The sequence below is a fragment of the Varroa destructor genome, unplaced genomic scaffold (genome assembly GCF_002443255.2).
Source record: "Varroa destructor unplaced genomic scaffold, Vdes_3.0 BEIS01000004.1, whole genome shotgun sequence".
Taxonomy (NCBI): domain Eukaryota; kingdom Metazoa; phylum Arthropoda; class Arachnida; order Mesostigmata; family Varroidae; genus Varroa; species Varroa destructor.
Genome location: NW_019211457.1, coordinates 2351134 through 2372800, shown reverse-complemented (window position 1 = coordinate 2372800; position 21667 = coordinate 2351134). Strand labels below are relative to the sequence as shown.

Sequence of the window (21667 nt, the reverse complement as noted above, 5' to 3'; positions counted from 1 at the left end):
CGATCTGTCTAGAAACACGAACAGCAGGCGAATCAGCTGCGGCTGTAGCGATCAGTGTCGTACACTTCCATCATCTGCATCGGGGCCAAAACAAATACCAGAGGGCGTTGCAGACGAGGTGATCGCGCGGAACTAACAAATGCGAATCAATGTTGCCGTTCGTCTCTCTACTGACTTAAAAACGAATCAATATAAAATGTAAAGGTAAGCATATTTTAATTCAAATTTGACAGGCTCTTGTAGCCTGAACAGCTAAATAGACAACAGAGAAATTAACGTGAAAAACATTTTGTGAAAATCATTTAATAATATATGGCATCGAGAAAATCAAGATTAGTAGTGAGGAAATAGGGTTTGTCTATTGAAAGCTATCACGGATCATGAGCTCAACGTTTGCTAGACGTCAAAAGACCTAGAAAAAGGTAATTCGAATCGCGGGAATCTATTGGCTAGGCGTATGACAGGCATAGAAAACGTGTGAGTGGAAAGGAAAACCGGCTGCTCTAAATAAGATACTTCTTGCAAACAATAAGTGAACCCGTTATGCTAGCGATATTGATAATAAATTTCATAGAAAATTGACGTCTCGTTAACTGATTACGAATCCATTGCGCTATTTTGCCATAGGAGAAAACTTAATGGTCATTCATAATTAAGTAGCCCTTGGCACACATAATAAGCCTCTAATTCTACAGCAGACTGAAACAGTTTAATTCGTGCTATTGCTTGAATGTGTTTAACTTAGAAACAAATGTCTCATATTAGCACTATTTACAGACAAGAAGCAAGGGAAGCTCAGCAACGGTTGTGAATGTTCGTTCAGTAAGTCGTGTGCACGCCGCATTCGTTTCCAATTCTTCGACGCTTTTCAGTTATGCGTAGTGTCATAGATGGTGGTGACTAAAAGCAACAACTGATGTATTCGTGAATTTCAATCACAAAAGCATATTTGTAAAATGCGAATTATGAATATCAAGCAAGCTAAACTAGATTTGTGAACAAAAAAAGCTTAGCAAACCACCTTTTTCTTTGTCAAACAAACATGCCCGCTAATGCTACACGACTTTCCTCCTCAACCTCCCGCTAGGTCGATCATATTGGAAGCTACATGTTGCTGGGATCGGTAGCATCTCGATCCCAAATTCAGCGTCCGTATTGTGAAAAAAAAGGATGCCGACGTAAGGAGCATATAAAATGCGTAGAAGGACCGCAGCGTCCGTCCGATATTGCAATGGAAACGTGCTTAGCTGCGAAGGTGTAAGCAGCGAATTAGGTCATGTAGCTTCAGAACCGGCTGTAGAAGCACTTCATTTAGTGTTAAAAAGCATCTCAAGTTATTTAAAGCAATGTCTAAATTAGGCACTAGAACACTTCTCCACTTCTGGTCACTACAGATCTTCTTGATAATAGTGTGATGTTAGTGTTGTCTAAGGATGTCATTAACCAAGTAGATTGTAATCTTTGGTTCATTGATTGAAGGGCAAAATTCACAGGGTTTAACAGCCAACAGTTTTTGAGGCAATAGTTTTAAAGTGTGGACTTGAAAAAGTGGAGAAGACCCCGCAAAATGTTCGCAGCTTTTATTCGCATGAGCGAACACAGTTTAGGGTCAGAAAAGTATTTAGAATTACTTTAGAATTAATGTATACCAATAAATTTTCCAAGTCAATATCTTGCTTTGAGTTGCACGGTGATGAACTGTCCATATGGAATTCGGCGATTCCAGAAGTCTCCACAGTCTACCATCAACATCCTAGAATTGTTTATATCTAAATGTATAATAGACAAGTGAAAATAACTACAAATTCTATAATTTACCGAAGCTATCAAATAATAACTAACTAGTCAATTCTAGTTCCATTTAGTCTGAAATGCCCAATCAGGCTTATTTGATCATTAGTAATATACGTATGTACAGCTTTAACTATGTTGTTAGTTGTAACTTAGCAAATTTCCTTCAGATTGCTACTACTTAAAATAATGTCTCTCGTGTTGATATTGCAACATCATATACGTAATTCGGTTTTTTTTTTACAATGTATCATCCCATACGTTTCCTCTCTTAGAACAAAAAAATTATGATCACTAATGTGTTTTTTATGGATAGACCGCCTTTAAAAAGCTAGTGTTATGGCCATGGCCCTTTTTTGTGTCTTTTAGGCTAAGAAAAACCACAAGATGGAAGGTTGGACGAGCACGGAGGGATGAGGGTTTTAGATTACTACAAAATATATATATAACGGAGTGCTAACCGTAAGTTTTGCTCCAGGCAGATTATACTATTTATCATACGTACTTCATCTATCCTGTGCAGAGCAAAAGAGCCAGTTATATTCATAGTAGAGGTAGCAACAAGGTATTCGCTAATCGCTTCGACAACACAGTTCAAATATGGTCATTCACCCAAAATAAACGCCCGTGTTTGTAGTGAATTTGATGATTTATTAGCGCGGTCGAGGTTGGTGGGCATCATTTTCAAAAGTGAAAAATAAGTGGCTGGTTTCGGTTTGCGATTCAAATTCATATTACGCCCTGTGAAGAGACAGCAACCTTGTTTTGTAAGAGCCGAAATATTTTGTCAGTCTTCTGCACAGTTCTTCTCAGGATAAAAGGTTAGCGACCCGCAAGAAAATGCCCAATACGTACACTCAGGACGTGTGCTACTGATTTGGACAAGCTCGATTTATGTATTAGTAATATAAGTAGATATAGATCTTCCCACATGTACTTCAGAGTTACACGACTTCTATATATATATTTAGTGTGGAATAAAGAAAATTCACATATCTAAGAAATAAAATTAGATCAAATGCACGTTGTTTATTATGAAGAATTATTAGCATTTATCGATTTTTATTTCGTAATGTTCTAGGTGCCCCAATCAATTTTGTCAGCAAGAAGACTCATCGGTATCTCACACGTACTTCGGTTATATATATATATATATATATATATATCGTGTGCTTATTACTTCAACGCAATGCAGAAATATTCACCATTCAAAGTACTTACTTTTTCTCTTTCATTCCAACTATTCGCCGCTCATAGTATCATTTATAGTAGCTTTTTTCCATTGTAGTTGCCGCTGTAACCTTTTTTACTTCGTTCCGGTTTTTTTCTTACAATGCATCCTCTTCTTCTATGATGGTTCACCTCTCATAAACAGCTCAATGGGTTAGTTAACATGATGTAACTTGTAGTACGCCTGCGCTCTAATCAACCATGAATCACTTAAGTGATTTTTTTCTATAATTTGCAGGAGCTTCAATATATCTGTGTCTTTTGTGACAAGCTCAAATAATTAGAAACATCTATCCCGACATCAGCCTGTATTAACTCGCACTCCTGGTTACTTTTTTTACAGTATCGAACATGTGGAGAGTATTTATTCTGCTACGCCAGCGGTGAATCTGTTATGTCAAAGTACGCCTCAAAACAAACAATCCTCCATTCATAAATAGAGCTTTGCGCTTTGTTAAACCGCCTTACAATGGTTATTCGATTTCTGTACAAAATCGACGACGTCGTCGTCCCATTTTATCTCTCTGCATTATTAACTGAGTTCGACACTTCACGTGGGTATACTTTATCTCTTGCCAGTTCGCCGTTCCAAAAAATCACTTTATTTAGTACGTGCAGCAGGCTGTAGGGTATAGTTTCCTTATTTTTGTCAAAAAGAACTAGCAAATAGGGAGGCGTTTCGGATCAAATTGCTTACCATATGTCCCGATCATTTTCCTTGCACTCAGTGATTCCTGTTTTTTAGGTCTATTTAAAGACTTATGTCGCATATGTACAAATGAAATAGAGTAGGATGTACTCAATTCGCGGACGTTTCTAAAATCGAACGGCTTTGGCGTTCCACGGCGTTATCTTGGTTTGTAGGCCAAGAATGTACTGCTAGAAAATTAATAAACAATACACAGAAATCAACTTGTTGGTAACCAGAGTGAATTCACCGGTTTTTTCAGCTTCTGACTCTCGTATTTTGTAGATCTGTACCTTGTTTTGGTGATCTTGTAATGCAAGAAAATCAAAACAAATTAGTGTTTTTTTTCAGTTTTCCTGGTTAAGAATGTTTTTTTTTTCTAAATTTTTTTTTGTTTCGAACGAAGTTTTGTAATCAATACCGCGTTTTACCGTATTATGCAGTGTATGTCTAAGTAGAGCACAATGACTGGGCTAATGCAGATAGGTACTTGCGTTTGATCATTCAACTATGGTCTATTAGTGGAGACGATATTTCGGCATCAGAACACCATGAATGTTGAACCGCAACATACTCATGTAGTGGTCACGAGACAGCCACGGCAAGCTTTGCGATCTATAATAGTTTTCTGAGAGGAACGCAGTCAAACAGAATTTGACCCTATAGAATTCCTGAATAGACCTGAGGTAATTTCTTATTCTTTCTTTACATACTTTGGTATAGAAATACTCTATTCGAACAACGGCGTTATTAATATTTAAGGTCTGCTGTTGCTTTTCTCTTCCGTTCATTTACTTGGGCTTAGTAAACAATCGGCCACGTTTCAAAATCCAATTACACTGCAACGAAATCGATGAGCTATTCAACCGGTGGAAGGATGCTTAAAGAATAGATTTGCCAAAGAACAGCATATTCATCGCAAACGCTAAAAGTTCAAGAAAAAACTGGCACATATATATCTAGTTGAAGTAGTTCTCTAAGTAGTTACAATGACTGTGTTCTGTGTAAAATAAGCGGTTATTTTGGCCTAGATAATGCTAATTTAAGTGGTGCCAGTTGTCTTACTATTCTAACCTGTTTTTCAGTGTTATTCATCACACAGCAGATTTGCCAGGAGACTCGAACCATTCCATAACAGGTTGCTTTCTACGGTATTGGTAAGACTGCTATAGGTAGGAATACACGTGACTTATCTGTAGAATCGCGCTATTAAGTAGAAACTATCATCTGCAGGACACCCAAACAGGGCGGTGTTTACCCACCTTGCGCAAGCATCGCTTCAATACAAATCCTAACGTTTCCAATTAGGCTAAGAAGATGCGTTGCACTTTTTTGCTTTGCCTCAGTGAAGTTCAATGTTTTGTCACCAATAGAATTGTATGAAGTACAGAGAAAATATGCGCACGCAGATGTAATAATATTTTTGATATCGCGGAAAAATTATGCCACAATCTTGCGACCGGCTAGACATATTTCTTTTGTACTGATTGCCATTTTTTTCAGTTTAATTTAAATATATACCCCCTTCCCCCCCCCGCCCCTACATAGTGAAATTAGCAAGAAGCTTGTCAGTGTGTTTCTATACGATCTATTTGTGGACGACCCTGATACCTAATGGCGATAGCCTTGTACAGTACCTAGTACATTGACAACGTATAGGCGTCGTGCTGCAACAGCATAATTACCGCTCGAAGCAGTGATACGTTCGCCGCCAAACCATTGTGGCCTATCTGCATTCAACGTAAGTGCGTCAGCAAAATGTTATTATTTCTCTGTAATTATTTACCCATATTCTTATTCGCACAATTCTGCGGGCTTCACACACCACCCCGCCGGAGCTGGACCGAAAAGATAAACGTCTTTTCCTTGTGCAGCCGGCGATGTTATCAGCCGCTACGAATTGATACCGCAGCGTATATCACTACTTTCTGTTGATTCATTCTGTTATTTAAATAATGATTAATATGATTAGTTCCTCGTTTATTCATGTGTTTCCCTGTGTTCTTTTTTCAATAATCGTCGTATACATGTATATATGTATACGTTCAAGGTTCACTATGTATATATATATATAGTGAACCGTGAACGTACGCTCAACTTAGACTTGTTATCAAGTTTATATGCTGACAATTTAATACAATGTTTCGTAGGGTCATGACGCACGACATAATAGGATGATAGCTCTATGCTAATAAACGATAACTTCACTGCAGTTCATCGTAACGTGAAATTTGCCCCGCCAGTTACCGAAACTGTTCGCGAAAGAGTTCAATTTTACTTATTAAATTAAGGTCGCATTTCGGTTACAAGTAATATAAGGAGACCATTATGTTATTATTACTATGATAAACTGCTTTATTCGGCTGGCTCGGTTATTAGCAAAGCAAGCGGTTTCTCTCTATTAGGGTCCCCTGGAGTGAAAGAAGCCTCTGGACTAGTCCGGCTTTATAAAAGCGCATATAAAACCTTTTCTAGCGCAATCGACTAACCTGACACGATACCTGTGCACAAATACAAGCATTTAATAATTCCTATAGGATGTATGTAAGCGTAAGAAACAGAACGTAGAACTGCGTTCCTAAATGCGCCTTTGATAAAAACCGTTCAATCTACCTGTCTTTTTGATACTGTTGGCACTTTGCGATAATTTTTTGTATGTCTACTCGCTTCCAAGAAGCACTCTTGTCGTATCGATTTATCAATGATTTCAAACTCTATTCACTCGGGTCACCTAGAGCAATGAATCCCACCATTCCGAAAAGAAAAAGTAGGTTTAAGCGGGTTTACTAAGCGAGTCACCGCCATTTTATGTTATTTCAGCTATTCCGCGAAGCTACTGACGAAAGCTAGCGTTTAAGTACATGGAATTTATTTTCTCTCTCTCTCTCTCCCTCTCGCTCTCTCTTTCTTTCTTTCTTTCTTTCTCACTCTCTCTTACTCGTCTCATTGCGCAACAATAAGTATTCAGTATAGTAATAATTGTTTTGTCATAGTCTTAATGTCTCGTTTCTTTATGTCCGGTGTAATGTTATTTTGAATGGGACTCATAGTAATCGCTGTTTGTTTTTGAATTTCGCCACGTTTTTCTCTGATTCTTACTAGTCTTTTTCCTAATCCAGTATCCGTCGTGATCATATAACATTCCTATGCTGATCACCACCATCATTGTCATCGAACCTCAATAGAAGCCTCAGAAAGGCCGGTCACAATAATAAGTGCTTTCTATGTCACTATGCACGGATCGTTCCATTACCATCACCATGGTGGCACTCGCATCTTCGACCCATTCTATGTGTATATTTGTTTACGTAACATATCATTCTGTGTTTGTTTGTCTTTGTCGTTCTCTATATTCATGTGCTAGTTTCTCTTTTCGATCAACATCTCTCATGTAGCATATCCGTTTTTCCTATGCTAACACAGACCATATAACGGTGCGCTTGTGTCTGTGTGTTTTTGCGTATGAGGCTATACATTTATATCGATTCATTCTGTAGAAGATGTAATCATCTACAAGTATTAGCCCATCTACTAGTATTAGCCATGAAAACACTTCTTTGTCAGCGTTCAACTGGCTACAATCATCGTCGTTTTCCCCAAAAAAAAACAGCGACCACACTATGCAACGTGAGGGTGAACATGTCCCGTTTCTATTTTCGTCTATTTTCTATGTAACCGAGTCCAGTTCAGTGTGTTTCATGATGTGTGCCATGTTCTATCTCGATAATATTGATGCATTAACATCCCATTGTCGATATAGAGATCGGTAGAAAGTTTAATGAGATGTTTTTCACGAGCGTTGTTTTGCTGCGTCAGCTATCCTGCACGAGCATTTATGTTTAACCCCCTCTGATCTGTAGACGGGCTGGGGATTAAGTACACTACTGCAATCCCGAGTGATGGTTGAACTCTTTATTTCTACAATACCTGTCGTAATCTTTACGTTGCATCTCAGTTACTATTGGTCGTGTCTCAATTTCTTAGCTCTCACGAAATTGATGCAGGCTTGTGTTCGCTTTGAAATTCTCATGGAATACGATATATTGCCCTGTTTTGCGCCAAGGAGACCCTGTGCCCATTCCCCTTACAAAGTCCGTATATGATTCATCTTTCGCTTTCTTTAACCGATCTTTCCATTTTCCAATTTTGTGATGATTGAACATTTGCCTTATATTTTCTCAGCAAAAACAATAAAAGTCATCCCATTCCCCATTCTAGTCTTTTCACATATCTTTTCTACCATATAGGCTAGAATTGTCCTGCTTTATTTCAGCTACATATACGGCGACCAGTAGCCTTGCATTACAGTGGCCAACTGATGGCCGTTGGTCAGAAAGCTGGTTATTCATTACATGTAAATCCTTTTCATCTTTCCTCTTGCCTCTACACAAGCAGCTTATTATATTGTAACAAACATACGACCGCTATCGGCAATTGATTCATTTTATAGATAATAACATGCATCTACAAGACATACTAATTCTATTCATAATAATACTAAAAATATTAATAGTCACTGCATATACACTGCACCCCTTACCGCCTATTGTACCTAGCGATAGGGAAGCTTCACTGAGATGCCTCAATTACGCTCATGTACTTTGTCATAATAAAATTCGATAGAATGAGCCGTCGTTCTTGTAATTAGTCCTTCAATGCAAGCATAGGTATATAACATTTGCTCAACATTTTCGTATTCTCTAGACATCGTCAGTCTCATATTGACGTTGCTCGCTTTGTCGTAATTTCTGCTGTCAGCTGCGTCAAAACTGGTAGACCTCTTTAAGTTCCCGTCTTTCTTTTTACTTTTATGGATATGTTCGCTTGGACCGGACCGAAAATATTCTCGCAGGAATTAGCTACTATAAATATGATTTGAAGACAAAGGAAGTTGTGAAAGAAGCAAATGGTAGAGCTAGCGAGTACAAGTTATATCGTCCACAATCGACTTAAGTTTTCTGTAACAATCCACCCCGATAGCAAACATTGAAGGTACTGGTGAATTTACTGTAGATAGGCGCAAAAGCGGTAAACGACAAAGATTAATAGTGTATTGTGGTGAGTGTCATCAGATTTTGCAGTCAATGGCTTTTATTTTTGCAACGTCGAGAGGAGAATGTTCATCTTCATTTTCTTCCTCGTCAAAGGCCAAGGTGCTTCTAGAGGTTTGAGGCGTTGCTACAACTCGAAGGCGACGGTGATGATTCGCCCCGGGGTTGACCATTTGTTTGCTGAGCTGCACGCTCAATGTAAAGATTTAGTAAGCGTAGCTGTAATGTTTTGCGGGAAACGGACTATTAGACAGCCTGTTGTCATCCATCATGATGACAGTGATGACTTCGTATGTTATAAATAAGTAGTACATAATTTGTTATGATACACTTTCACCTCAATGCATTGATAATACAGATTTAGACTGTGTTAATATATAGCCTAATATGTTATATTAATAGATATATTAATAGATAGGTAATCTCACTAAGATAATAATAGAAGTAAATGAGTATGAGATAGTGGATCGATACCAGTCGACAGAAACATAATCAGAAAAAAAATATTAAAATGACGATTTGTTCTCACTCAAGCAATTAAATTAATTGAAATAGACTCGACAAATTTTATTTTCTGTAGTTTAAATCGAGTGCGCTGTTTAGAAGAATGCGGATACCTTGCATCCGGGAAGATGGCTGACGTAGGGGTGCATTGCGTCAGCACCAACTCGCTGATGAAGCCCGACAAGCGCAAATACGGCAGCCTTACGAACTGATGACTCGGGATGATTGTAAGCACGGATCAGCTCAGGGCCGAGAACTGCCAGTTGGGGCTTTGCCGCTGAAGCATCAAGCACCTCGGCTAAGCGCGTTACCGCCTTGATCGCTGCACAGATGGCCCACGATTCTGCAGTGATTCCGGTCAGACCGGGATCTCCACATCCAGGACCACCAACAAGAGCCGAGGCCACGCAAGCCGCGCAGGCCTGAGCCATCGCCGTAGCCTCGACTGATGTTACCAGTGCGCACACCGCGTCGTCTGCTAGCTTCACAACGTCCTGTTTAGTTCAAAGTTAAAACATTAAACACAGATATATTATGCTAATGGAAATCGGGAAAATGCTAGTAATAAGGACTCAATTACGTGGTAGACCTACTGTTTGCCATTTGCTAAATGCCCATATTTAATGGGCTAGTACCGAATGTGGTTCAATCAATATTTCAAAAAATAAATATTGATAATATCGTATTCTCAAATAAGCAAATAAATAAATTTCTCAAACAGAAATAGATATACCTATAATTTTAGAAAAATTTTTGAGATAGCACAAAATTAACGTGTCCACTTATCACTCTACAAAATCGAATTTTTAAATTTGACAGTAGGTATGTCTCAGAAAAAGAACACCTTTACAGAATTTACAAAAAGGCTTTGTAGATTGTGCATATCCAGCTTATGAAATAGCTTGAAATGAGTTCTGTATATGGGTGGGAATTCGCGCCTTGCGAGGTTCAATTTCAATAGGCATGCTGTACCAAGCTAAGGCGTATCCTTTTGAACACGTTGCCATAATAAGCATCCAGCATAACCGTAGCATGTGACCGTCGTTGGTAAGGGCTATTATGATACATTGTTATCATGCCGTTTCATAGATCTATTAAAGAAAACATTCAGCATAAGCCGCCCGAAGTAATAAGTGATCAATAGCAACGTAAGCATTTTTTTAAACTTTTAATTAGTAAAAAACAACCAGCTTCTATAGTTGAAAAAACCTTTTGGTTGCCACCAACACTGACATATCAGCCTTCGAAAAATTATTTAGCGCCGTTTTTATAACTACCGAGCATCGTTCCAACAGCCAGTTCATACCTTGTCTTTATCATTATTGACTCGAATAATCGCTTCGAGTGCGGACTGGGCCATTTGAGATGATTGCGCATGCTTGGGTCGACGACGAACGAGCTCAGCCAAACCTCGAAGGGCCGGTGCTCGAATGCCTTCACGACCTCCCTCATCCGCCAAGTTGACCAAGAGCGCATGCCACACCGCACGAAACTGTGTGTCCGACTCCCATAGTGATGGTTCCTGGAAATAGAATGACAGCATCGACTAATGTAACCCAGTCCCCATGTCCACTGAACTAGTACGAATATAAGTGAAACGTCTACATGAAGTCATATGTTGTAAAGGAACTTCGTGTTTTAAGTTATGCTGTAGAGGAACAGTCGTAGAGGTATGTAAAATATGCAAACTACAAAACACTTCTATCGCTTGTATTTTACTTAAAAATATTGTCAAGGTTTTATGCTTGGGTGATTTTTGAGTAGATGCCTCTCGAATCAGCGTGCATTATGTTACATGCACTTGCACAAAAACAATAACCCGTAAAAATCACCGTTTCCTTTCCAACCTTGATGAGGATGTGGAGTTCCGCAAGGGCAGACCGCTTCTGTTCAGCTGAGTTCATTGGTGACGAGAGCAATTGAACACAATGAGCGAGTCTCTCAGAGGCAGAGCTCTTTGCCGCTGTGGACCCTGCCGATATTCCTGACGCGACAGACACACTCTCCAATTCCAACGATTGTTGAGGCTATGAAATAAGCAACATTCCAGAAAGCAACAGGACACTTAATTATCAAGCTCAATAGATGACCTGTTATTCCTTACAAGCAATAGCAAAATTTGTTCACTTAAAAAGCTGCCCATTCACCACGTTTGTGAGATATCATTCAGAGCCAAGAAAGACCGCTATTGTTAAAAGATTCTTTCTCCGCTTGGTAAAATTTCCAGTTTTGCGTTCTGTACTATCCTAGCTAAACATTGCTTCAGACAATGTACCCCTTTTAATACGAAAGAATGTCTCCACCCGGGTTCATATCTAAATCATGTCACTTGGCGTTTAGTTAGTTGAGTCGAAACTATTACTGCCGCACCGTCACGGATATTACCTGGTAGAACCTAATCGTACGTAATCTCTCCATCATTTTTTAAATAGTTACCGTGGCCGCTTTCGGCGACGAGGATGAGCCCTGGCTGAACCGGGTCTTATAACTGTCAGCATCATCGTCAATTGATTTTGGCCTACTACTTCCCCCACCGCCAGAGCTTTGATGGTGCTGCTCGCGGTAGATGGCCTGCATGAGCTTGAGCTGGGTAGTGGGATTCGCTCGGAAGTTTTCGGTATTTTCGTCTTCAAATGACCGTTGCGGGCTTGGACTTTGATGGGCAGATCCCAGCCGTGATCGGGGCCCACTTAATGGTGACAACGGCACTGATCCGGTGCCGTCAAGTCCGGTATATGGCTTTGGAGACGTTGAGTGGTTATTGAGCGTTCCGCCCTGTTGGCCAGCAATTTTCAGCTGATTTTGGATGACGTCAAGAGCTGTCCGCTGAAACTCCGGTGCCATCTGGGTGATGACTGTCGAGAAATAGGGCGTTTTCACCCGGTACAACGATACAATTACTTGTCGGGCCCGTTGTTGAAGTTCAGGGTGACGGGAATCACCAGCCCAAGCCGTAATCTTGAGGAGGGTGTCCCGAAGGTTTGGATCGTGTGCTGGCAGTTCCGTTGAATCCATTAGTGAAGTAAGTGCTTCGAGGTAGCTCAGTACGCCTAGTTTTACCTATCGTCGAACGGGGTATTAGACAAATGATAGTGAGTAGCTAATCAGCTAAAATTTTAACAATCAAATTTGTTTTATTTTATGCACATATACTGGTTTTTCTTAATAGTAAGTCTAGCGAGTCCCCTTGCATGCTTATTCCTGCTGTTCCAAATACTTTCAAGTTGACCAGGTCTGCTCGATCTAATGCTAAAGCATCTTCTCGACCAGACAATCACCATACAATCTGTGGCGCAACTCCTTAACACGCAACTATTGGAGAGTCGTTTTTGAGTCATACCTTGGCTGAGCTGGAAGAATGGGCGGGGTCGTTGAGAAATCGAGTGATGACAGTGAATTGATCGTGCCGAGGAAATGAAGCCCGAATGAGATCCATTGTGCGGCCAATTTTGGCTACCACGGACCCCAACAGGTCCTGACCACTCTTTATAAATAACTTTGTCAGAAGAACACTCAAGAATCCGATGCGATGCAGATCGCTTGAATGCACTGTTATCAGCTCGTTCAACGTATCCAGAAACAGCGAAAATACCTTAAAAAAGCAAAAAAACACATCAGTTTCATTTTTATTATATGTTCAAATGACACGCAACAACTGTTATAAAGATGCTGAACAATAATTTACCGCAACTTATCGACCTGTAATGAGTTATTTGGCGGGACAAATTTAGTATATTTGTTAGGCTCATCTCACCTTGGTATGAGGATCCATGAACATTTTTGTAAGGGTTTGGGTGACCTTCTGAAGATCAGGATCACTTAACGCGTGGGACTGGTTACGTAGAAGGCACAACAGGCCCTATAAAGCACAGAAAATAGTCCAAGTTGTTAGTCGAAGAGGAACACACGAGCCGGTGTATTATGAGATACATACTGATATTTATCATTCATACCCCGCTCCGACTAATGCAATGATGATCCCAATGATTCAATAATTATTTTTATATTTGTACGTAAGCGAACGGAGGCAGATAATTGGCAAAAGTTGGTAGTGCTCACCGCCAGTCCATCCTTGCGATCGGACCAATGAACTGAGGCGAGGTTCGCGAGAATCTCGGGTACATCTTCATGTTGGAACGATCTGTCGGATGCAATTGAAGAGGCGTCGCTGTCTTCTCGGTGTAATAGTCCGAAGGACGACTGACGCCCATATGAGGACAACGGCGTTCGGATCTGAAATTAGGCGAAATACCATTTTTCTTCATTTGACGATGATTTTATGTGCGTACTAACAGTTGTATTGGCTGGTTGGCTAGCTAAGAAACGACGCATGAAGCAAGATACGGCAGCAATTTGAGAATATTGTTGTTGTATTGTAGTTTTTTTCAATTTTTCGCTGCACCTTCTATCTAGCCATTTCGTTTCATACAAAAAAAAATTACGTAGATCCGTATATTAGATATAATAGAACTGTATATATTTAGTCAAAATATTCTACTAGCAGCGGTGAATACTCGTAATACTCGTGAATCGTAATATCGCTCACTCACCGCAGTCGACCCTAACGCTTCCGCCATTCGCTCCTCAGCTTCTCGGGAATTTCGCAACAATTTCTCGGCTGCCGTCGGCGTCGATGGGACGATAGTGACGGCCTCACTCCTGCCGTACCTAAAAATACACAGCAGTAAATAAGAGTCGATAGTGATAATAGACCAAGCATTGTTAATGATATAAGATCGAGTGAAGGTAATCAACTTCGAAACGAGCAGTTTAGCTAACTACTGAAAAGGGCAAGGCAACACTAATAGCTGTACAATTGAGAGCATAATTGACGGCATCAATTCGATGTGACGAGAACGCTGCCTGACGATATTATTGCTACAATGGCAATAAGACAACGCTTAATTCTACAGAATTACAGAAACAAGTCAAAACTAAGCACGTTGTACCAGAATTTGTAGGGTAAGGGATAAAACGCCGGTGTCCTACTTAAACTCGAAAATCAATTTATTTATAAAATAGAAAGTTTTGTAAAGAAAAGTCAAATCAGGATACAGTTGATATCTAAGATGACCATGAATTTATAAAGAAAGATTTAAAAGTAGAATGTTTGAATTGTAAATATTTGAAATAAGTTCTGGAATGTGCACATATCGCCCGTCACTTTCAGTAAAAAATTCAAGTAGTAAACGAAGTAGAAATGGTGCAAAGTGTCTTTAGTAAAATGCCTGAAATAAAAAGGTTACCTTGGTCGGATAAAACGTATGCTTTTAATCATTTATTATTTTAATGCAAGCTAAGTTTGAGCTGTTGAGCTCATACCCCTCCCCTCCCCCCCCCAAAAATGATAGCTCCTTTAAAGATTTATTAATAAATCTGGAGTAAACTTATTAAGACTTTTTCGCTTTTTCATCTGAAGGTTGATTCTTTTTTACAGGTAACATTAGAGTAAGTGACAATTTACCTTTTTATATTTTTATTTATGAGAAAATAATTTATGGAAAAAAGAAAATAATGAGGGAATAATAAAATATTTTATGGAAAACACCTACCTTGAAAGGGAACTTCGTCGACGGCGTTGACTGTCGCTCAGTACGGAGGATGATGATTGTGAACCTACAGATCTGCACGACATGAGGTAAACACATGAATTATTAGCAACAAATTAAAAATAGGACTGACATACATTCATTGCATTAGTACAAGACCCTAAGGGCTATTAGACAAGCTATCTTTTTTCGACTCTACAGTTTCGACTCTATAGTTTGGTCATTTTATTTAACTTTATCATGACACGCTTTCGAGTAACACGTACCTTGATGGAGAAGGATCCCTGGAGGTCGGCATAGGGATTCGTGACCTGGAAGCGGCTCTCCGTTGGCCGTCGGCTCCTACGACACCCCCCGGTCCGCCGCCGTAGGTCGCATAACTCCATCGAGACGATGGTGACGCCGACCGCGAATTTGCTATAACAATGTGTACATAACATAAAAAGTTATTGGCACCGTGATAATGCAGTGGCAAGTCAGAAACAAGTGGTGGTTCGAAATCTGGCCATGGACATTGCATTTCGTGCTACAGAGAGCCACTCATTTGGTGCAATTCTTAACTAAAGCAGCACTGGACATAAGATCCGACACGTTTATTCATATCAAGCTACTATGAAAAAATCTGCCGATTCTTGTAACAGTTCGACCCAAAAAACTGGGGATATCACAAATTGAGAATTATCGCGATGATCCGTGTTACTATCGATTCGAAGGAGAAATACTTGATTAGGATACTTACGTTGCGACTGAGAGACCTGACGTCCTCGGCTCTGTTGCGGTGTCCTTTCAGGCGAAGTAACCGCTGAACAAACGGACTCTGCGCGAGATGCCTTTGCCGTCGACCTCGCTAAAGGAAATGAATTACGTCCGTATATTACAAAACAATTTGTCTTCTAAGTAGTAAATTTGGGAAGCTTTACCATTTATGCATGGACAGAGGGGTCTTTATGTGCTATAAAATTGTGGCCATTTTAAACAAAGCTAAGACACCCTTACTTACTCACGATTTAATGAAACCGTTTACGTAACGTGTATTTAGTAGATTCGCAGCCAGATCGTTACTAATTACAAAGAAGTTAATGTCAATTATCATACTATAGAGAAAACGTTGTCAGGTTATGCCTACAAAAAAGTTACTATACGAATTTCGCTCATATATGTAATGCGTTTCCTCATATCTCGATCTTTTGCACATACAACTGTTGAAGTCGCATCAAATTTACATAAGATCATGTCTTTAGTAGATTAATTGCCATCACGCAACCGTTTCATGGCGCTCATGCGATGAAATATCTTGCCAAAATGCCATCCATGCACCAGTCCCCACTTGCATTTACCCATACAGAATCAATCAACCATACCTCGCCACTTAACAATACATACTATCAATATTTCAGCCGTACAGGACTTTTATGCCCACACTGGATGGCATACGGCCATCGAACATTTTGCCAATATTTTTAGTCAGCAAAGAATTACAGGGACGAATAAAAACCAAATGGTACAATCATTGAAGAAAAGACGAAAGAAGCCGCTCGTAAGGGAAGACAGCCGTTGCTACAAAACAGCAGGACATTTCAGCGATTCATTTCAAAAACATCGACAAACGTTATTGGAATATTCTTTTCCGCTAACCGCTAACAATCAGCACATGAAAATGACAATTGGGACGGCAGGCGAGAGCATGAAAGCGTGCCACAGGCAGTTGATTTATACTTACATTTACAGAATAGCTCGATCGGTGAAAGTGAAAACAGCAAATACGTAAAAAAATAAGGAGGAGGCGAAATACTTTACTGAATGAATTCAATACTTACGATAGTAAATGACGAAAATTATGTAGTTGAATGAAGTCGAAAAGACAAATTTCATTTGTTGACCCTGGGATATTGCAAACTTCAATTGTTGTCCAAGATAATTTTTGAGATCAGTCAACCCACACGAAGTTTTATTACGAAACTCTACCAAGTAATTATAAAACAATTACAGTACAATTATAATCACTGCATTGTTGATTTCCTTGGTAGTATTAATGGCCGTCACTGATTTCTGCGTGAGCATAACGACATTTCAGAACAGCCCGGCTCATTACAAATAATGTACAAATAATAGTACCATTCGCAGATAAATCGGTAGAAAAAAGCTGTAACTTTTTAAATATTTTTTTGCCTTGTTTTCCACCCGATGGATTTCCTAATACAACGAGCATAATGGCATAAGTGAAAAAAGTGCTCGTCGACTTTTATTTAGTTCCGCCATCATTTTCCGGGTTGTCTCCCGAAACGTGATGATGATCGTGTGTACACAACTTACGCAGCGACAATCCTGTCCCCGGCGTGGCATAAGGTGAAGTGCACCCGTATCCATATGCTGTTGATGGTGTTTTCGAGAGGGCCTTGAGCCTCGAGGACTTAGCAGCGGCCATATCGATGGCGGAGTTGGCTCTGCGTTGTTGGACCGAACCCACGGCCTGGGGAACTGTACGTGCATTGTTTACAACCCATGAAATTGGTCATAGCAAATGACGGGGTCAAAGTGAATGTTGTAACGTATAGAGGAATATTGATGTTTCGGTAGGAATACAGAGAAATCAGTATTAAGGACACGCCAATAGAATGCGCAAAAAATATTAACAAGGTCAATAAATATAATAATAACCACAAATAATAAATGCCTCCTTCAGATGTCGATGTGTACGCTTTTCACATTGTCAACTAAAGCCTTCCTCAAATAAGCATTATTTCGAAATAAAGCGTTTTCATAAAATTACGTTTGCTCAGAACGTATTTATCATGTAATGGAGCGCAGAATTTAAAAATTACTTTCTTGTTTTTTGCGTATGAAAAAAATAGTTCTGTGAGAAATACGACTACTCACTATTTTGGCTACCGGCCAGTGAAATGTAAGCTAACAATACGAAACATTACATTTACAACCACGATTAGTATACGCATGGATGAACAGGCATCCACATCCATATGATCATACCTAATGCAGCAATAGATAGAAGAAAAAGTTCAGGCGTTTTGTATAGTCATAGGCTGGGTTTTCGTGCTGGGTACGGGATTAATGAGAATTTCATTTAAGCAAACTGGATCTTTAAGGGTTTTTACTTTACCGAAACAACGACGATACCAATCGCCAACTATCACAGACATGACCTAAATAATAACACGAAATAACAATCACTGGATGAACAAACACCAAAATCGGTTCAGTTGGACGGGGAAATTGATTAACAATATGCGGACTCAATGCAATGGACCGATGGTCACTTATGGGATTAATGCGCACTGTTTTAAAAGCACTACATTGCTGAAACGTGCAGCAGAAAACGCACTACGATCTCTATTATCTGTCAATTTAGATGCATATATATATATATATATATATATATATATATATATATATATGAACAGGATGAGGCCAAAGCCTCCGTGCAATTTTTTGGAAAAAATTTAATTTAAAAAAACGTTTATGGACTGGACGGTTTTAAAGTCTTCATTTGACATCTGTCAAAAAACAAAAGAGAACAATGTAGTTAATGTAAATTAAGTGAAAAAAAGTCACTTAACAACTTCCAGAATCAATGATTATTTTAAACGGTTAAGGAACGTTAGCCTTACCCTGCATATATGTGTGCACTTCCAAGTATATAATGAGCCTACTTGCATGAAGGAGATACACTTTGTCATATGCCCTGCTTATCTTAACAACCCTTGTTAGTTCAAACTGCTATTAAAGCCAGCTTTTTTGTTTTAAAAATAGAGTTCAAAAAAAGGCCAAATATTGGAATTATAAAGCTTGAAACGAGTAGAGAAAAATCCAGATGTTAAACACGCAGCTAAATTCATTATGCGTTCATAAATTCGCCATAGAAATCGCAATAATCCTGAGCTTCCTGTCACAGGAAAACCTGCTTGTTTACGTTCGATGAAAAGCATTTGACTATTTTGCGATGATCCTAGCAGCAGGATGCCGATGCAATTCCGCAGATATAAAAAGAGAATTAATTGTCTCCTTTCGTTTCGATAAATACTAACATTTGATAACTGATTGTGACTGATGCATTACTCAGACTTTCCCGACAACTTTACGTCAAATAACTTCTGGTATTCTATAGTTTCATAGTTCAAGTTACTGCGCAAGAGCAGTTTAAAACAAATGATATATAATAATAACTAGCTACAAACAATCACCATTCAGCAATGTGAAACCTTTGACCTAATCCAATCGCTGTACCATCTTTTTCACTTCTGCTTTAAGTAAGTGGTGTATTCTAATTATGCTCGTTTATCTATTGGTTTGTTGTGAAGTTGCGATGTTGCAAACATACGCCTGGAGGTCGAAGCCAGATGCGAGCGCGAAGATGTACTGCCTACACCGGCTGACGCGCCATGTCGAAGAGATTCCATGGAGTTACCATAAGCCGAACGGGTCCCCCGACCCAAATTGTTTAAAGAGGACGATGATGACGAATTGGACATACCTGGGTAAGTGGGCAAGATATGATACGGACTAGTGTCAAATTTAAAATAGTGAACGTCACGTTCAAACTGTAATATGAAAATGTTGAGCTACGGAAGGTTTTGCAACGTGTGATAACGTGAGAAATTTCTATCGAAAAGATGAAAACAAATCATAAAATAATACCCTATATATATATATATATATCTTATATATATATATATATATATATATATATATATATATATATATATATCTTGGAAGCTTATTAGTAGTTATGTTTAGTTGAAATAAATAATTTCTTTTAATGCTAATTTTAGTCTATAGTCCGGTTACATTAATAACAAGCTTGAACTAAATGAAGAACTCACCACCTCCCCCAAGTTCGCCGTGGAGCATTTTTTGTTTGCTTGAGTCGAGCGAAAACAAAAGCGAATCAGCCTGCGCTTTGAAGTGTTCCGCAAACGCCCAAAAAGCTTTCCTTGAATGTGATCTAGAAAACACCCATAACAAACGAAGGATACATAGAAAATGACGCTAGTGAAGATTATCTAGCATTATTTGTATTTGAGTCTCTTCAAACAAACCAATTTCCCATATGTATATATACTCGCCGTTCGCAATCTAAACTAGTGCAAATATATCAGCTCTACATAATTAAAAAAGATTCGTTATATATAGTTGCCTTTTTTATTTTTTGTATGTTAACAGAGTTAAAATAATCGTTACCTTCTTAAAAAATGTGGTTCTTTAAAATTAATAAAAAGCTTAAAGTATACCTTCTTAGTTTATCCCTTAGTTTTCTATTATAGTTTCCATTTCCTAGTTTTCTTGTAATGTGATCTTTATTTTGAATCATAGGGTATCTATTGTCGTTATTTACCTGGCCTCCTGATCTGCGTCCGATAGACCAGCTTTAATTGCCTGCTGAAGTATGGCTATATGCCGCTCAAGAGTAAACGTGGGCCACAGCACAAGCATTTCATTGAGAAATTCGAAACAGTGCCGTCGGAGATCGCGATTCTTCGAAGACAGATTATGAATAAAAATCGGAACTAGCCGCTGTGAAGGGACGTGTTTAACAATGAACCGGATACAAACAACGGCTGATGTTGACATTACCTGTACAGAAGAATCGTTTGTATTTGAATTTTTCAGTTCGTTTACTATGAACCTAATCATGCTATCAAAGCAAGCAATACATGTATAGTAGACACAATGTTATGCAAAGCCGTTACGAGACACTGAGATCAAATCGTCACTTTGTAAAATCTGTCGAATAGAACGCTCTGATGATCTCTATTGAGCAGAGTCCCTTACCTTGACGCTCGCTCCCAAAAGCAGAATAAGAGAAGGCAATAATATCTCGCAAAACCGATCCATTTTCGTATTCAGCTGGACGCAGAGGTAGCTGGGAATTTTACGTATGGGGATAAAAATCCTCTAATTAGATTTCCTGGTCAACTGAAAAATTCTGATCAAAATATGTACTCATTCGGCACGTAATACACATTTTCCTTGTTTTTTTCTTTGACAAAGAGATACACTGATTCTTTATGTAAACTTTTATGTAAATGATAGATATGCTTGCCATTGAAATCTAAATTATTACTATTATTATTATTAGGTACCACTTGAACTTACGATATTGTAATGCACGCCTCCCGCACAATTTGGGACCGGAGATCCTTCACGCAGCTCTGAACGGGGATTTCCAGCGTTCTGAGAGCAGGCAGAAACTCATCGTAGTCTTTTGCCCCGGCCACGACCAAACTCCGAATGAGTTTGAGCGCATTGAGCCGTTTGTCCCAGTCGGCGTCGGCGTTCGAGATCGTCGCTCGAATGTTCGACAGCTGTTGCTCCAACTCACGTGCGGAAAACACCGAAATACGCGGGACATCAAGGAAGACTTCTGCAAAAGATTCCTCGTCCACAGCGCCGGCGGACGCCGATGCGGAAATGGCCCCCACGCGTGTCCCGGTATTTCGGCCAAGTGTTCCGCCGCCACCAGTTGCCGAGCTTGGTTTGGAAGCTATTGCCGGCTTTTTGGCTGAAACTGGAGGTTTCTGTTTGGGAACAGCGCGATCTAGTTCATCACCATCTGAGATAGACAATATACCATGAAGACAAAAAGGAAATTAAAATAAAACTGGATTTGAAATCCTCTTTACACGCCGGATTAAGAGGTGTTAAAAAATGATTCGAAAAAAAAAATAGATTTTATTATACGCGAAAGTTTTTTGACAGTTTAAAAAATATTATTTGATATATATTATACAAACAACATACATCTATATTATATATGTATAGATTTTAAATAGAAATGATTAAATATAATTGGAATTCTTATAATCTCAAGAGACTTTTGTCCTACCTTGTATAATAGG

At 39.1% G+C, this 21667-nt stretch overlaps 1 protein-coding gene and 1 long non-coding RNA gene across 12 annotated transcripts in view; one reads left to right on the top strand and one right to left on the bottom strand.

The window, feature by feature from the left end:
• Positions 1-65: 65 nt before the first annotated feature.
• Positions 66-21638, top strand: LOC111250166 (uncharacterized). 7 transcript variants are annotated; one of them, XR_015326830.1, is made up of 6 exons: positions 66-204; positions 2161-2253; positions 2873-4866; positions 9341-15678; positions 19130-19306; positions 20908-21638. It is a non-coding gene; the product is annotated as an uncharacterized LOC111250166 (long non-coding RNA). The 7 variants fall into 7 exon arrangements; XR_015326831.1 differs by lacking the exon at positions 20908-21638 and adding an exon at positions 20142-20271 and having other exon boundaries at positions 4795-4866; XR_002673206.2 differs by lacking the exon at positions 20908-21638 and adding an exon at positions 20142-20271.
• LOC111250158 (CLIP-associating protein 1-B-like) overlaps positions 7600-21667 on the bottom strand; it is a 38971-nt gene continuing 24903 nt past the window's right edge. For 4 of the 5 annotated variants that reach the window (XM_022804947.2, XM_086987676.1, XM_022804943.2 and 1 more), the window contains 18 exons: positions 20925-21381; positions 20601-20691; positions 20164-20402; positions 19652-19773; positions 19150-19302; positions 17127-17291; positions 15553-15660; positions 15080-15230; positions 14817-14888; positions 13815-13932; positions 13324-13497; positions 13019-13123; positions 12605-12856; positions 11701-12324; positions 11112-11291; positions 10571-10786; positions 9378-9758; positions 7600-8979 (listed from right to left, as the gene is read on the bottom strand). In XM_022804947.2, coding sequence (XP_022660682.1) covers positions 8869-8979; positions 9378-9758; positions 10571-10786; positions 11112-11291; positions 11701-12324; positions 12605-12856; positions 13019-13123; positions 13324-13497; positions 13815-13932; positions 14817-14888; positions 15080-15230; positions 15553-15660; positions 17127-17291; positions 19150-19302; positions 19652-19773; positions 20164-20402; positions 20601-20691; positions 20925-21381 — 3719 coding nt within the window. In that variant the 3' untranslated portion in view covers positions 7600-8868. The remainder of the gene's footprint in view (positions 8980-9377; positions 9759-10570; positions 10787-11111; positions 11292-11700; positions 12325-12604; positions 12857-13018; positions 13124-13323; positions 13498-13814; positions 13933-14816; positions 14889-15079; positions 15231-15552; positions 15661-17126; positions 17292-19149; positions 19303-19651; positions 19774-20163; positions 20403-20600; positions 20692-20924; positions 21382-21667) is intronic. The other variant, XM_022804951.2, reaches the window with a different exon arrangement.